The sequence below is a fragment of the Rattus norvegicus genome, chromosome 3 (assembly GCF_036323735.1).
Source record: "Rattus norvegicus strain BN/NHsdMcwi chromosome 3, GRCr8, whole genome shotgun sequence".
In the NCBI taxonomy this organism is placed as follows: Eukaryota; Metazoa; Chordata; class Mammalia; order Rodentia; family Muridae; genus Rattus; species Rattus norvegicus.
The window spans coordinates 85,978,195-85,993,091 of NC_086021.1; the positions used below are offsets into that span (position 1 = coordinate 85,978,195).

The 14,897-nt window shown below is 38.6% G+C and overlaps 2 protein-coding genes across 4 annotated transcripts in view; both read left to right on the plus strand.

The window, feature by feature from the left end:
* The window catches only part of Nup35 (nucleoporin 35), a 25,753-nt gene extending 12,288 nt beyond the window's left edge, over window positions 1-13,465 (plus strand). The window contains exons 5-9 of the mRNA NM_001004229.1: window positions 6,861-7,002; window positions 9,464-9,533; window positions 10,258-10,386; window positions 11,479-11,643; window positions 12,883-13,465. Of these exons, the coding sequence (NP_001004229.1) occupies window positions 6,861-7,002; window positions 9,464-9,533; window positions 10,258-10,386; window positions 11,479-11,643; window positions 12,883-12,960 (584 nt within the window). The 3' untranslated portion in view covers window positions 12,961-13,465. The remainder of the gene's footprint in view (window positions 1-6,860; window positions 7,003-9,463; window positions 9,534-10,257; window positions 10,387-11,478; window positions 11,644-12,882) is intronic.
* Dusp19 (dual specificity phosphatase 19) overlaps window positions 1-14,897 on the plus strand; it is a 136,001-nt gene that overhangs the window by 32,906 nt on the left and 88,198 nt on the right. The window lies entirely within an intron of this gene.

Here is a 14,897-nt window from a genome sequence, read left to right on the forward strand (position 1 = left end):
CGGCCATGCACATCCAAAATTAAGAAATTTAGAGTAGAAAGAGCTAAAGAAAGTTGTTCTTTTGGTGTTCGGCCGCTGGCAATTCCCTCTTTTTTTTTTTTTTTTTTTTATAAGCTCTTTTAAGGTACGATGTACCCTTTCCACAATTCCTTGACCTTGGGGATTGTATGGCAATCCTGTAGTATGACCGACCTGTATTGTCTGGCAAAATGCCTGAAAGGACTTTGCAGTGTAGGCAGGCCTGTTGTCTGTCTTGAGACTATCAGGCTTTCCCCAGGCTGCCCATGCCTCTAAGCAATGGCTAATGGCATTACGAGCCTTTTCACCAGTCATCAGAGTAGCGTGTATAATACCGGAACAGGTATCAACAGAAACATGAGCATATTTTAAATTTTACCAGTTTTATGTCAACTTTCTGTTATCAATGTTACATTTTTTTAAACCATATCCAATAACTTAAAAGCCAATAGTCCATAACCAAGGCATGTAGAGAATATTTATACATTTAAAACCAATCAGAAAACAAAATTGAAGTGGCTACACATATCTTAGCTACAGGTGCAAGGCTCCAAGGGCCGATTGAAACTGCTTTTTTAAGAGAAGCACCTTGTCACTTGCTAAATCTCCTTGAGACCAGGAATCCAAGTAGGCACACTCAAGTTTATCTTTTTGTTTGATTCTCCTGAATAAATTTTCAGGCGGTCTACCTCTATCAAATCTGATCAGTATGACTCTGTGAGGTTTCCAGAGCCTAATCACATACCTAGCAATAGCCTCAACTTGAGCCACAACAAAAGCTGCACTGACCCCATTTTTTATCTCTACCTTCTCTCTGTTCCTTTTATCTCCTTTTCTTTTCTTTTTTTCTTTCGAGACCTTTTCTCCCTCTGACATACTTTCTTGTTGCTCTGCAAGGACCCTCTGACCTGTCCTAACGGCTCTAAGGGCTTCCTCACATCGTTTATCCTCTAAGCAGGCAGGGACCATTTGCCAAAGAGGTTTTGGTCCGGGCTTAAGCTTGCCGTCAGTGGCTTCTCTATCCCACACAAAGAAAAAAAGAAACAAAATTACCAGCCTTGCCCACAAAGGATCCATAACTTTAGGTTTCTTCACAGTGGCACTCCACCTAGGCCCATATCTTTCTTCCTCATATATGGCTGCCTCTTCCTCTAATTCCTCCTCCTCCGACTCTGACAACTCTTGCTCAGAGTCACTGCCAGTCAGTTCTAAGGCTTCTAATTCTTTTAATGGATACAAAGTATCCTCTCCGGATGACTTGTACTTCATCCTCCGGGACATACCTATTTTTTCCTCCAGCGGCATTTCTTCCGCCTTTTGTATCTCTTTCACTTTTGTTTTAGTAACGTTTTTCTTTTTGCGCACTCCTAATTTCTCACTCTGCTCCCTTTCTGACATGCTCTTCTGTCCTGCCTTGACTATGTCCTCACATTTTAACACAACTAGTAAGAAGACAACAGTCACTATAAAAACGAGCAACAATCCCTCCATGGCAAGACTAAATCCAAAAAGGGGCATGCCTCTCAGAGCTTGCCTTTTAATTTACCTTCTCGCAGTTCTGAATCCTCTTCAGCACACTGAAGGGTCCCCTCGGCACCGGTGATGTTGGTTTCCGGGTTTCAGCACCACTTGTCGGCACCACTCTACACTGGCCGAACAAGCCATGGTGAGCAGGCTGAAGAGCAGCATACTTCCAGGTCTTCTAAGACAGAGACAGTGACAGTTATCTATCTGGCTGAGATGAGTAACACCTTCCTTGTTATGTGTGCTTCCAGGTAAATCTCTATTTCTCCAACCCCTAATATACTCTGTTCTAAATGTCTCATTTTAGAAATATATTTTACCTACTAAATTCTCTGTAATGAGGAGGAAGTTGTGGTAAAGTCAAGGTAGTAGAGACTTCTAGATGGATTGCTATTAGTTGCCTGGAGGGGCTATAGGGAGTAGTGGTGTACTGTTCCCTAGGCTTCATTGGGCACTTTATCCATTGTCTAGCGTATATTTGGATCAGTAAGTAGGTTAGATCTTAAATGGTAAGGAAAGTACCCACCAATTTATCCTCATTTCAGTCACAGATTGTGAGTGTGAGGATATTCAGGTCTTTCATACCCTCGGATAGATTGGATATTAACTTGGAGGTTACCAAATGAGTCTTAAGTTTTGATAATTTATAGGAAAGGCTCTCAGAAACCATTGCTAGTGCTATTGTGATTTGTCTGGTGTGACTGTGAATCTATATGCTATTATGTTCAATCTGAGGAGCCTACCATGATTAAGAAAAATATTATCATTGGGGAAACCACCCTGGTGTAGGTATTTCCAAACAATGGCTCTAGTGTGTCCATTGGGCTGAGGCAAAATTCTTTATTCCGTGTTTGTCCTACTTATTTTCATGGTGAGAAGGTATCAAGGCCAAGATCTCTTTTTCTAGTGTTCATTTATCACATTTTTTGAAATTTCCTGTAATTTTTCTTTTGTCTTCACTTATTTTGAAATTATTGGATTGGTTCTTTAATTGAAGGGTAATAAGGGCTTTTGCCTTCCGGTTAATTTGATTTTGTGAAGGATGTTTGGATAGCGATTTATCAAGGGAGATAAATTATAGTCCCATCTCATGTGGTTTGATATGCACTTTATTTTCATCTTAAGCATAGTGTCTAGGTACCAGAAGTTTGATTTAAAGGAAGTGAAATCAGTGGAGCAATTAAATATTAGCTTGGTGAGGAGCAATTATTCTAAACTTATGTAAATACCTTTAGATTACTATAAGTAATTGCAATTTTTAGACTAGTTGACAAGGCAAAAATTAGATTGCTTACTCATTTGAGACTTAATTTTTACTTGTCTTTTTAAAGGTCATATTGGTTGTCTCAACTTGAGCCTTAATTTAATTTCTTGCTTGAAGTTTATTACATGATATGACAAAACTAAACTGTATCTTAATGGTTATATAGGGCATAAAAATTGAGTTGGTTTTATAGTAATGGGCCTTTTATTGTCTTTGGCTTATTAAAGGCATATCTTTGTAGTAAGAATTAATTAGATTTTAATGAGATGGTTGATAAGGCTTATTTATTTATTTATTTGTTTATCAGGCACAGTACCATTGTGTAGCCCCGTCTGGCCTATACATTGCTATTTAGACCAGGCTGGCTTTGAACTCAGAGATCCTCTTGACTTTGCCACCCAAGTGTTGGGACTAAAGATTGGCCGCTGTAACTGGCAAGATGTATTTTTAATTGTGTGTGCGCGTGTGTGTCTGAGTCTGAATGTATATTTAAGTGGTGTCCACAGAGGACATTGGGTCCCTTGAAGTTGGCATTGCAGTCAGGTGTGAGTTGCCTGAATGGGTGCTGGGGACTAAACTTAGGTCCTCTGCAAGAGGATTATGTGCTCTTAACTACTGAGTCAACTCTCCAGTGCCTGAGATATTCCATTATTAATGTCTCATTTTCAAAATATATCTTACTTATTAAATCCATCTGTGATGACAGGAAGAATAATTGTTTAGCATGTTATAATGTGTTATAATTTCTCTTCCCTTTGTGGTGTTCCCAATAAAAGCAACTTAAAGGAAAAAGGTTTATTTGGCTCACAGTTCCAGGCACAGCCTATCATTGTGGAGAAGCCCAGGCAACAGCGACTTAAAGAGCTGTTCAAGGGCTGGAGAGATGGCTCAGGGGTTAAGAGCACTGACTTGCTATTCCAGAGGCCCTGAGTTCAATTCCCAGCAACCACATGGTGCTTCACAACCATCGTTAATGGGATCTGATGCCTCTTCTTGTGTGTCTGAAGACAGCGACTCTCGTACATTAAAAAAAAAAAGCTATTCAAAATACATCCACACTAAAGAGCAAAGAAGTGTGAGTCAGTGCATGCATGTCTGTGCTCAGCACAATTTCTCAGTCTTTACAGTTCTGCATACCAGTGAGGAGACAGCACTGCCCACAGAAGACAAGGCTCCTCACTTAAGTTATACAGTCAATAGAATCCCTTACGAGCACACCTACAGACTAGACTGGTGTAGCCAGTTCCTCATTGAGACTCTACGTTGTGTCAAGTGAACCATCAAAGCTAAGGCTCTCAGAATGTATTTGACTAGCCCTCTTTTAGGTTGTTTTCCTCTCTGCCCATTTCTTTTGACCTTGGATGTATGTACACCTGCCATGACATGCATGTTGAAGTCAGGACAGATTGTAGAAGTAGACTCTTCCACCATAGGGATCTCAGGGACGCAACTCTAGTTATTAGTCATTTTCTTAGAGGAAAGTGCCTTTGCCTCCCACTGAGCCCACTGAGGATTTTAAATAAGCGTAGTAGGTCTAGTTTGATTAACCTTTTTCCCAAAGTAAAGACTATATCAATAGGTTGGATTAGATGGTTTTCTAGGCCCAAGTTATGTAGCCTACTTAAGAGAGTTGAAATGTTTGAAATTTTAGGTGACTTTTTTTTTTTTTCAGTTAGAAATACATTGTTACATTGTAGTTTTTATTTGAGAACTTCAGTTTGCTTCTCCATGGTTTGGAGTTTGAACTATGTTACGCTACTAAAACTGTGGAGACCTTTGATGTAGATTAAATGCATTCCACATCGTGAGATGAATAGGAGACATTGGGGCCAAGGTGGAATGTTACTGTTTGAATTTGAACTGTCCTGTACAGGTTTGTGTTTTGAATGCCTCCTCAGTTTGAGCTGCTGCCATCTTGAAAGCTCTGAGGCCCTTAGGAGACAGGGTCTGGCTAGTGAAGGTGGTGGCGTAGAGGTGAGACTCTGCTTGGCCTCTAGTTCCAGCCTGGTCTGCTGCACGTGAACACCTGCCCTGCCCTTCACTCCCATTGTCATAGAGGGGCTGCTGTTCCAGCTTGCCTTCTCCACTGCGGTGGCCTCGGATCCCCTTGAATCCATGAGCTCACAGAGCCCTTTCCTCCTGTAATTGTGTCTGTTAGATTCTTGGTCATCAATGTACAAGAGGAACTAATACATGCTGAATGTAATTACTATGGCTGCAGTAGTCAGGAGCAGAACTTACCTGACCACGGGGAAAGATGGGTCTTACTGTAATTTGTTCATTTGCTAGAGACGTCTGTGTCATCATTTAAAGATAGGAAATTAAAACAAATATTTTAAATAGATGTTGTTCATTTAAAACTAAACCTTTGGGGCTTGGGATTTGTTACATTTAATAGTAAACCCATTTTACCTAATCAATAATTTTGAAGTAAAAATATTTTTTTCTAAGGTAGTTTTCATGATAAGGAGTGGTGAAATTTTATGTTTCTAATGATTGGTGTCTGATTTAGTAAGATACAGCTACATTTTCATAATCTGCTCAGTCCATCCAGCATATAATGAAGCTCTGGAAAAGTCATGTGTGCTTACAGGGCAAGAATGAAAAGGCAGATGAAACTTAAACATTAAAGGTAATTTGTCTTGCCGGAGCCTGGGAGGGTCTTAGTGGTGTTCAGGGTCTCTGGATTACACTTGTATATTGATACTCTGGTAAATATAGGTTTAACTAAGATTACTGTGGGAGACCCATGCTTCTGATTGCCTGTTTGAATGGGAATTCCAAGTGTCTTTTTTCCATGGTTTCCTTTCTTATTAACTAGAGCATCCCATTTTCTATACAGGCCTGTTAGGAAGTAAAATCACACATGTGAGGAATGACTGGATAAATCTTCAGTAGGACTCTGCTCTCTTTCTTCATACTTCTAGGCCTTCTCTGTCACTCTTGCCCACAGTTTTCCACTGGTTTTTCACTTCATCTGGGGCACACACCACAGTCCTTACAGTAGTTTTTCAAGGGCTTCCATATGAGCTGGTCTTCTCACTCTTCCTCAGTATGCTCGGTGTGGAAGAAGTGGACGCCCTGCTTTTATCCAACACCTGCCCCAGCCGTCTTGGGCCCTGCCTTGGCCCTTGTCTCCACCTACTCACTACACTTGGCATTGAGCTCTTTGTCCTCTTCATTCTGCCTCCCCTGTGCTCATAGCCTGTTTCTTTGCTAATTGTCAGTTGTTAGGCTCTTGACTTGTATGTTTTCTAGAATTACATATCTGTCTTTGTTCTAGAATTTAGGGTCCATTAGGGCTGTTTGTGCTTGTTTTCATATTTTTATGATTTGTACTACTACACTTAAAACATCAAGAATGATGTTCCATATATATGAAGCGATTTTCCGGATTGAATAAATTATTTCTATTGTAAAAGATAAAGAAAATTAGTGTTTACTTAGAAACATATAGTCAAGTCCTTTGGGATGAAATAAACTTACAGCACGGTTTGGTGGCATACATCTGCAATTTTTGTAGACTCACAAGGATCAGGTGTCTTTAAACAACCAAGGGTTGGAGTGTAGTTTAGTGACAGTGCAGGCAGTGGCCTCAGGTGTGTAACACTCTTGGTGTCATTCCCAGCACTGAGGTCTAGGGGAGGAAAAGGAGCTCCTGTTACTTATCTGTTAGAAATTTGCAAATGTTTAACATGCTTATAATGAGACATTAGTGCTTAATCTCAGTGTAACCAAATAAAGAATCACGTGTGGTGGCACGTATCTGTAATCTGAGCACAAAAGGCTGATGCAGGAGGATTGCAAGTTTGAAGCCAGCCAAGGCTATAGAGTGAAACCCTATCTTAAGGACAAAATGACAAATTACTCCCAGTTGTTAATATCTGTCTCTATATGATAGTATGAAATGGCTATTGTCTACAGTTCTATGTTTCAAATCATTTATATCTAATTGTCATCTTTTAATATAAATTTGCCCTGTGAACTAAGGTCTTTGCTTTAAAATAAGCCCATGTTTTTATTGGTAACTAACTTCCTAAATTTACTAATATAGGGCAAAGCATGTTTAGTCCAGCAAATATTGGTCAACCACGAAAGACGACACTGTCTCCTGCCCAACTGGATCCTTTTTATACTCAAGGAGATTCTCTGACTTCAGAAGATCACCTAGATGACACCTGGGTGACTGTGTTTGGGTAAGGATTCTGGACCTGTTAAAAAATCCCCACCCTAGTATTTGCTCATACTCTTAAATAGTTCGTAAGGTTTGGAAGACGGGACAGCAAACACCAGCACACCTGCCACCTGAATTATACAACTGGTCACACGGCAGCGTTTGCTCCATCGTCTGTTTATCAGCTCTCTTCTGTTGCTGCTGTGTTTTATATTGAGTTCAAAGACCCTTTGTGCATACTCTTCAACCCTTATTTAGTGGTTGTTAAAGGCGAGGCTGTCCTGCTAGATTTAGGATCCCTTTTCTGCATTTTGTAGTGGCTCCTCCTGTCCTATAATAATCTCAGCTGGGTTGAAGTGGTAGTGCTGACATATGTTCTATGTCACAGTGGTGGCACCCCTAGTCAATAGTTAATTGCAAGTTTGAAGCCAGCATAGGCTATAGAGTGAAACCCTATCTTAAGGCCAAAAGGACAGATTACTCCCAGTTGTTAATGTCTGTCTCTATATGATAGTATGAAATGGATAATTTTTATTGCCATAAGTTAAACACTTTAGAAATCTTTCATTTATACAGATGAAGACTATAGACAAATCTTTCCCACCAAAGGATTACAACCCATTAAATAGCAAGAATTTCAGCAGAAACTGAGATCTTTTGATTCCAGTTTGGTCTTTACAGTAAACCATGTACAGGTTACTTATGAAAGTAGGATTGCCTTACTTACATTGTAATATATTGGATCTTACTATGTTTATTTTGGGAGGAAAATATATAAAAATAACATGTAGGGCTCCTTGAGGGAAGAATAAATAGTGGGCAATAAATGTACCTATTGGATTTTATTCATTTGATTTATTTTAAAATTTAAAAATTAAACTGGAGTGTGTGGTAGAAAGTCAGTCATACTGTATTGCCCCCAGCTGTAACTGGGGGACAGTCCCTAATGCCCACTGCTTTGATTCTGTGACTGCTTCACGGAGAAGCAGGGCAGCTCTATGCCTTTGTTTCCTTGGAAGCCATTGCAAAGCAGTGGCCCTGGCAGTTGAGTTGATTTTGCCTCTTAACGTTTAAAATTTTCTATTTTCTCATGAAGTCGGAGTTGTGTTGAACATGTGTATTTGTTTCTGTTTTTGGGTTCAGAAGTGTGACTTTGAGGATTTCAAGTAGTTAGAAAACGCACTTGACTTAGTTATTTAAAGATATTTAAGATTTTACAATGCTGTATCTTATTACTTTCATATTTTAGCTATTCTGTATGTGTTTCCTGAAACATTTTCTTTTAAGGCATAAAACATTTTATTTTGATCATTTAAGGGAAGTGTTTCTAAGATACAGTATATGTTCTTCCTTTAACTAGTTTAACTTTTCTGTTAACTTGGGGCTGTAGTAATGAAATATTATCCATTGTCTTGGATAATATTCCCCCCCCACCCCTCAAGCTGAGGACTGAACCCAGGGCCTTGCGCTTGCTAGGCAAGTGCTCTACCACTGAGCTAAATCCCCAACCCTGGGTAATACTCTTAAAAAGAGTACTAGAACATTAGATTTTATCGAAAGTGGCCATCCAGCCTTAAACCATGTTTTATTCTTAAATGCCATCCTCATTTGTAGCCATTTTCATTTTCATGTCTTTTATTTGTTCCTTTTTTTTTTTTGAACTAAAAATCCCATATCTAGAGATCTATAAGTAAATAATGAAAGTTGAGTTCTGAGTGCAGTGTTTTATTCACACCTAGAGGAGTGGTTAAGACAATATCTTACTTCATCTCTAGCTTCCTGGCTTTGGACTCAGAGCTCTCCCTGCCCTACTTCCTAAGTGCTGGGATTAAAGGCATGTACTTTATTGATTCTTTTATGTGTTTAAGTTTACCTTTTTCCCCCCTTTAGAGCTGTTTATTTGAACTTTTAGGTTAATTTATGATAGTGGTTTAAAAAAATTCAGATTTTTTTTTCTGTACTGGAAATAGCTGTTAGTGTTTCCATATAGAAACTCATGTCATTATTTTGACTACAGAAGTAATCATACCTTATTGTAAACTGTTTAAACTGTGTAAGACTTGGTAAAGTATCTTTTTAAAGATATAGCTATTAAATTTTTGAGAATTGCCTTTAAGTAACTTTGTAGCTTTTTTATTGATGTCAAGTTTTATTTTTGAGCACTAAATGCCTGAAAACTTAAGGTGATACTCAGTGCAGAGTGATATGGTATTATAATTTAAAAAGATCCTTCTGGTCTGAAATACACATAAGGATTGCTTATAAATATGTACTGTAATGTGTATGTGCACACCTGCATCTGGCTAGCTGTTGAAGAGCTGTGGTAAGAAGTTATGGGACTGGGACTTGGAAAAATTTCAGAGATGGCTCTGGGCATGGAGTATAGTTGAGCCGAAGGGGACTGATAGACTTTATGTAGAAGAAAGGGTATAGTAGTTTGCTTTTGTACTCATAATGTTTTGTCTGGGCAATTTTCCCCCCAGGTTTCCACAAGCATCTGCTTCTTATATATTATTACAGTTTGCACAATACGGGAATATCTTAAAGCACGTGGTAAGGCTCACTAATTTTTTTTTTTAATTAACATTTTGGTTAAGGAAAGAAAAGTTATAAATTGAAAAGTACTACTTCTGAATTTTGTCTTTTTTCTGAATCCAAATTTAGTTTTTATGTTCAAAGAATATTTACTTTGGAGTCTGGAAGACTCAAACTTGTGTAGTGTTAGCTTCGAAAGAACAGTTAGGGTTGAGTGAACGTCAGGATTCACCTTCCCTTCTTAACTGGTTCAGACTCTCAGGATAGGTCGACTGACCACGTCTCGTATACATTGGTTTTTCTTCTCTTGAGCTTTATTGGGAACAGAGGAAGTGGGGAGCCCAGAGCTTATAGAGTCTCTAAAGAGCTCTTGTCCTATAGCAGCCTTGCAGGACATACCCAGGTTACATTGCTGTTATCTCAATTCTTACTCCTACACAGTCATACTCACGAATACTCATGAATATAGCTTTTTAGAAATTTCATAGTAGTTGCTAATATAACTTCTGTAGGAGATAATTATTTTGGGAGTTATTTTACTTTCAGGGAACATTTGCCACATGTTTTGTTTTAGAGAGTTCAGATCTGGAGAGGGGTTATAGAAGCTATTTCCGCAGATCTTTCTGAATTCTAATATGCAGCTTTTACAGGGGATCAAATAAAAATGAAAGTCAGTTCTATCCTCATGTTTGTATGTTAGGTATGGATTTTGTATCTTACGAAACAATTTTGTCTTTTGCAGATGTCTAACACAGGCAACTGGATGCATATTCGTTACCAGTCTAAACTGCAAGCCCGGAAAGCCTTAAGCAAAGATGGGAGAATATTTGGAGAATCCATCATGATTGGCGTCAAGCCGTGTATAGATAAAGTAAGTCGTGGTTGGTTTAAGGAAAGGATTAACTTACTTAGTCTGTATGAAGAGTACAGTAAAACATTAGTGTTTGCCCTTTAGCCTCACCACTCTTCTTTTCCCTAGTTGTAACATGGTATTACAGTAGGCCAAAAGTAATCCCAAGATGTTAGAGATTATCTGTCTGCACTCGTCATTGTTTAGGAAAGAAAGGTCCAAAGAGCCTAAGTAACCTGTGTAGAATACTAAAGCGAGGCCTAGAGTTTAGGTGTCTGGACAACTAACCCACTCTGACTTCTGCTCAGAGCATATCCAGGTTAGTAAACGCTTTATTGACTGGATGCTAATTGACTGGTTTCCTGACATGCTCTAAAGCTTTTTCATATGGACCTTTTCAACATTAGGGAGTAGGAGCTAAACTCTGTGACTTAAAAATATCCTTTGGAACATACTTGAAATAAGTATATGCAAACCTTTTCCTGAAAGCTACGTACTAGTTTCTGTGCCTGTGGCCAGTGCACACACAAATCAAGCAAAGCAGACAGTATTTCTTAGCTTGCTTAAGGGAACCTGGAAAGGAAGAGAGACTCAAAAGTCTGAGGCTGCTTACTTAGTACCTGGGACCTCCAGAGTCCTCTCTTCCCTAGGACTATCTGACGCACAATAGTAATTGTACAGTAACATGAGTTAGGTTTTCTTTTGTTTGTCCTTGCTGACTTATCATAGGGTCTGCTTTAAGATGCATTGAAAAAAGATTTCATACACATATATCATGTATTTTGGTCTTACTCATTCCCATTCCTCTCTCTCATTCCTTCTCTCTTGGAAGCCTGTTTCCCCAAAACATGTTTTTTCTTGTGGTATATTGCTAAATTGAGGCTGTTTGGTGTGGATTGGATCTCAAATTCTAGCTAAGAAACATACTCTCTTCTCAAAGTTAAGTTTACTTAAAAACTTTATATGGTCAAATCTAGCGATCTTTAATATATTTGTGTGTGTGTGTGTGTGTGTGTGTGTGTGTGTGTGTGTGTGTGTGTGTGTGTGTGTGTGTTTTGGGGGAAATATTACATAGTATTAGATGATGTGTCTGATGTTTCTTTGTTTCTCCAGAATGTCATGGAAAACAGTGACAGAGGAGTCTTGTCATCTCCATCTCTAGCCTTTACACCACCGATTAGGACCTTAGGCACTCCAACACAGCCTGGAAGCACTCCTAGGGTTTCTACCATGAGGCCTCTTGCCACAGCATACAAGGCCTCCACTAGTGACTATCAGGTATTTTTAGATTACATGTAGCCTGTTTACTGTTTCACTAGATCTGTGTGTGTGTGTGCAGTTAAGTGTTTACTGTTCATTTTCCTTGATAAAACCTTCAGACTTCTAAATTTCCCATTTTAAAGTTAGAGCCTTCACCAGTTTGAAAACTGTCTTTAATTTTGAAGCAGTTTCTTTATTTGGGCTGGGGACATAGCTCAGTGGTAGGCATTTTATCCAGCATGTGCCACAGGTATACGGTTCCTTCTCCAGTACTGCAAAGCAAAAGAAACAGTTTTTAAAGTATCTTGAAAGTTTTTCCTCCCCAGATACATTTGTATAAACACCAAAATATCTATATTATACATTGCTGGCATGGAAAAATATTAAACTTTATCAAGTTGATTATAAAACTCGTAAACAAAACCAAAAATTTAACAATGCAGTGGTATCAATTATCAAAGGAAGGTGACCAGCTTTTAATATCAGAGATGAGAAAGTCGTCATTTAAAAAGTGTAAAGAGGGGGTTGGGGATTTAGCTCAGTGGTAGAGCGCTTGCCTAGCAAGCACAAGGCCCTGGGTTCGGTCCCCAGCTCTGGAAAAAAAAAAGTGTAAAGAGATTAGTTGCATTCTCAAGAATGATATGAAACTGAGATGCTTACGTTGTTATTGGCCCTCAATTTCCCAAGAGTCCTGAATTTTGGCACAGTTTGGGATCCCTGCACATGAAGTGTGTGTGTGCTGCTCAGATGGGTGGGGGAATTTCCCATTGTGGTCTCCAGAAATTTGGTGATTATTACAGATTGGATTTTTTTTTTTTAAAGATTTATTCATTTATTATATATAAGTACACTGTAGCTGTCTTCAGATACACCAGAAGAGGGAATCGGATCTCTTTACAGATGGTTGTGAGCCACCATGTGGTTGCTGGGAATTGAACTCATGACCTCTGGAAGAGCAGTCGGGTGCTCTTAACCACTGAGCCATCTCTCCAGCCCGGAATTTTTTATTATTACTATTTAGATCTGTATTTTAAATTCCTCGTTTCATAGGGTTTGGTTTTACTTAGTTTTCTAATTAGAAGGTGCTAAATATCCAAATTTTAGTGTCAGACTCACATAGCTCAGTGCTAGGCATTAACTGTAGAATTGCCTGCCACTAAGGAAATAACCTAATACATTTTTCTTCTCTCTCTCTCTCTCTCTCTCTCTCTCTCTCTCTCTCTCTCTCTCTCTCTCGTTGTGACGTGTTTTTAATAGGTTATTTCTGACCGACAAACACCAAAAAAAGATGAAAGTCTTGTGTCCAGAGCAATGGAGTACATGTTCGGTTGGTAGTGCAGTGAGAGCTGGACTGAGCATTAGCAGAGGACTGCCAGTTTCCTTGGGTTAGTTGTATAACCATGTAACCATGCTGGCAGGGTTGGGTAGCTATCTCAGATACATCTTTACAGTCCTTTGTTTAAGGAGACAGCTCATTTGTAACTTGCACTTTAAAAGATGGCCATGATACACCTGAAGAGAAGCCGTCCAGATGGCACTCTGTGCTCTGTGATACAGTGCATGCTTAGTGCCGTGTCCTCGGCGTCTACTGCGGTAATTAAATGATTGAGCTTGAAGTGAGTCTCATTGGCTTTCATGGGAAGATGGATGAATTCCACAGAGCAACAGCTGCTTTACCAAGACACAGTGATTATGATTAGCAGTTTGAATTATGGTCTTAATTTAGATAGTATTTAATATCTTTGTATATGTCTTGTGGATTGTCATCTTTTATGTTCTTTTTAAAAACCATCTACCACTAATGTTTCCTAATAAACTTTGTCAATTTTTATGTGCTGAACATTTGTTTGGTAGGTCGATTTATTGTTGTAGTTTTAAGAGTTCACTGAAATAATAGAAAACATGTTAATAGGTTAGGCCTAGAATCAAGATTTTATTACCATTACATTTTTTTATATCTGGTTTCCTTCTTTTTTTGAGTACTTCTCAAATTTGAGATATTTTTCATCCAAATATTTTGATTAATAAAAAACATTTCTATAGAGTTTTAAGTTTGTTAATATGCAAAATACAGGTCATGTAAGAAATTTGTAACTTTCCCCAAATTGACTATTTGTTGTTGTGCTTTATTCAACCGTGATCTTAAGAGGTTGCCACAGTATTAGTAGTGTCTCATGTTTAACTGTTAAATAAATCCGTTAAATAGTTCTCTGTGTTCCTCACCATCCAACACACTTGGCCTTGGTAAAGCAGCTACGTGTGTGAATTGTGAGTATTGAGTACATAGTCTAGTGCTTGTATTTGGTCAGATGTATGTGTGTATGTATGTAGTTGTGTATATATATTTATGCTTCAACTTATACCTCATTTTTTCATATCTTATCCATTATATCTAGAGAGAATCACATTCTGCTTTATTTTTTTATAGTAATAGGCATACTTTATATAAAAAGAAGAGGCATTTAATTCTCGTCACACTTTTAAAGGAACTTATCTTGATCTTTGGACACAGGTACAGGCCTGATGCCTTCTTTGGAACCTTCTCTGAATTCTTTGATAAAATGTGGTAAAGCCCATGTATTGATGCTTTCCTATATCAGTTGTTTGGAGACAGTAAGACTTTTCCAGCTGTCTCTACTCTGCATTATATTTTGGAATCACCCTATGTAGCAGCCTTTCTGCACTACGCTTTGCTTACAGTGGCATATGTTCATACAGAAATACCAGTCCTTTCCCTTTTCACACTCAGAGTAATGCTTTCCTGCCTTGGCAGGTGCTAGTGACATTATCAGTGATGTCTTATGAGTGTAAATATAATACATATACACATGTACTCTGTGTATACGTATACTCTGTACCTCTGTATGCTTGTAAAGCTTTGAAAAAAAGTTTCATTTTATTACTGTCCCTTGTTCTTTTTTGTTCAGATTATCTCCTTTGACTGGTAAGGTTCTCAGCAAAGGGCTCTTAAAAGAAAAGAAGTTTTTAATTAAAAAAAATTCAGGGCACGCACTAAGTTAATGTTTTTCTTTTAACAGAATTTTAACCCTCCCCCTCCCCCCCTCACTGTAAGAAATTGACAATTTCGTACACACAGTACATTCTGGTCATGATGCTCCCTGATCAGGACCCTCCTCTCCCTTTCTCACCCGTGTCTTCCATCCCTGCATCTCCTTCCCACCTGACTTGGGTTTAATGCCCACTGAGTTTAGCTAGGGTTTTCCATATGAGCAAGGATGTATAGCTTCTGACTGGAAGTTAGACCACTGAAG